Source organism: Falco rusticolus, unplaced genomic scaffold (assembly GCF_015220075.1).
Source record: "Falco rusticolus isolate bFalRus1 unplaced genomic scaffold, bFalRus1.pri scaffold_53_arrow_ctg1, whole genome shotgun sequence".
Lineage (NCBI taxonomy): Eukaryota > Metazoa > Chordata > Aves > Falconiformes > Falconidae > Falco > Falco rusticolus.
In genome coordinates, this window is record NW_023618232.1 from 69006 (window position 1) to 71174 (window position 2169).

General features: G+C 53.8%; 1 protein-coding gene across 1 annotated transcript; it reads left to right on the forward strand.

The window, feature by feature from the left end:
* Positions 1-687: 687 nt before the first annotated feature.
* On the forward strand, positions 688-1905 carry LOC119142112 (olfactory receptor 14C36-like). The gene has a single exon (XM_037374840.1). It carries the CDS (start codon positions 877-879, stop codon positions 1903-1905), a length of 1029 nt encoding a protein of 342 aa, XP_037230737.1. The 5' UTR covers positions 688-876.
* Positions 1906-2169: the final 264 nt, after the last annotated feature.

Below are 2169 nucleotides of genomic sequence, written 5' to 3' on the forward strand. Positions count from 1 at the left end.
GCTTTCCTCTCAGCTGTGGGGCTGTGGGCAATGCCCTATGTGGGGCTGGGCAATGGGCTGGTTCTCCCTGAACCTGATGCTCTTGTTAGGGCACTTGGCTACCTCCTTGAAGTTCCCTTCCAAGCAGCGAGTTGCCCTCCAGAATGGAAACCTGTCCCCTCGCACCCATTAGTGATCTGAAAGCCCCACGTAGAGGCGTAGAGTTTCTGTGATGGAGAAAACACTGTTGGGGTGGGTGAAATGAGCTGTGTATCCTTTGCTGTGGGTGGGATGCTGAGTTCTGATGAAAGTCTACACCCTTTACTGGTCTGTGGTGGGTCAGTCCGTTCTCAGCAGTGCCTTGTGGTACTTCAGGGTAACATGGGAGTGTGGCCACCATTCATCTCAGGAAGGTGCAAGCCCATAGAAACTGGGAACCAGAAGGACAGACCACCTCCCCTCACTGGGCACTCACCCACAGGCAATCCTCTTGCCTCACAGACCTCACTCTGTTCCACCGGAGGGCAGCAAAAATGCTCTGCTTTTCTGACATCCGAGAATACGCAACAGGAGAGATGGGGGGGAGCTGTGAAAAAAACTAAAGCTCTCTTACAATGCCTTCACCCTTCCCGTTCCTTAGCACTGGCGCTGCAGACGCTGACCAGCCCTTCTGCGTTGGCACTGGTTTCAGAGGACAAAGTTAAACACCAGGACTGGTCCCTGCCCCCACCCACTGCTGCAGAGTGGGGCTGGCTGGTCAAGAGCCCGTGGGCAGATGCCCTGCTCTTCATCACCCACACGGCCAGCACCAAGCAGGGCTGCAGCCACACAGCTGCAGGAAGGTCTCCGAGAAAAGAGAGGGATGTCTGTGTGTGACGGGGGGATGGTCTGTGGGAAATGGCTTTGATTTTGCTTGCAGAAGTCTCCCCTAAATTATCACTGTCTTTTCCTCCTGTGACAGGACCATATGCCCAGAGGCAGCAGATGTCCAACAGCAGCTCCATCACCCAGTTCCTCCTCCTGGCATTGGCAGACACGCGGGAGCTGCAGCTCTTGCACTTCTGGCTCTCCCTGGGCATCTACCTGGCTGCCCTCATGGCCAACGGCCTCATCATCATCACAGTAGTGTGCGACCACCACCTGCACACCCCCATGTACTTCTTCCTCCTCAACCTCTCCCTCCTCGACCTGGGCTCCATCTCCACCACTCTCCCCAAAGCCATGGCCAACTCCCTCTGGGACACCAGGGACATCTCCTACTCAGGATGTGCTGCACAGCTCTTCCTGATTGTCTTTTTCCTTTCAGCAGAGTGTTCTCTCCTCACCGTCATGGCCTATGACCGCTCCGTGGCCATCTGCCAGCCCCTGCACTACGGGACCCTGCTGGGCAGCAGAGCTTGTGTCCACATGGCAGCAGCTGCCTGGGCCAGTGGGTTTCTCCATGCTGCGCTGCACACGGCCAATACACTGTCACTGCCGCTCTGCCACGGCAATGCCCTGGGACAGGTCTTCTGTGAAATCCCACAGATCCTCAAGCTCTCCTGCTCACACACCTACCTCAGGGAAGTGGGGCTTATTGTGGCTAGTTCCTGTTTAGTCTGTGGATGTTTCATTTTCATTGTTCTGTCCTACGTGCAGATCTTCAGGGCTGTGCTGAGGATCCCCTCTGAGCAGGGACGGCACAAAGCCTTTTCCACGTGCCTCCCTCACCTGGCCGTGGTCTCCCTCTTTCTCAGCACTGCCACGTTTGCCTACCTGAAGCCCCCCTCCATCTCCTCCCCATCCCTGGACCTGGTGGTGGCAGTTCTGTACTCGGTGGTGCCTCCAGCAGTGAACCCCCTCATCTACAGCATGAGGAATGAGGAGCTCAAGGGTGCAATGTGCAAACTGATAGCTGGATGTTCTTCTGAAGGAATAAAATTATGAATAGCATTTATAATGTAATTCATCACAGACCCAGATTGTCTTCTGATTTTTTTTTTAGTTACTTTTTGTATTTAACTTCTGATAAAGTTGTCGTCCCCATTCTAATTCCTTCTGTGATTTTCCTTTCTGAAGGTGCCCTGCTCTCTCTTCGTCTAACAAAGCCAAAGCACCATTAAACAACTATATTTATCCTTGCATACTTCCTTCCAAGGCCTTTCTGGAGCTGCAGGGACAATTCCTGTGTCCACAGATGGAGGGGAAAAA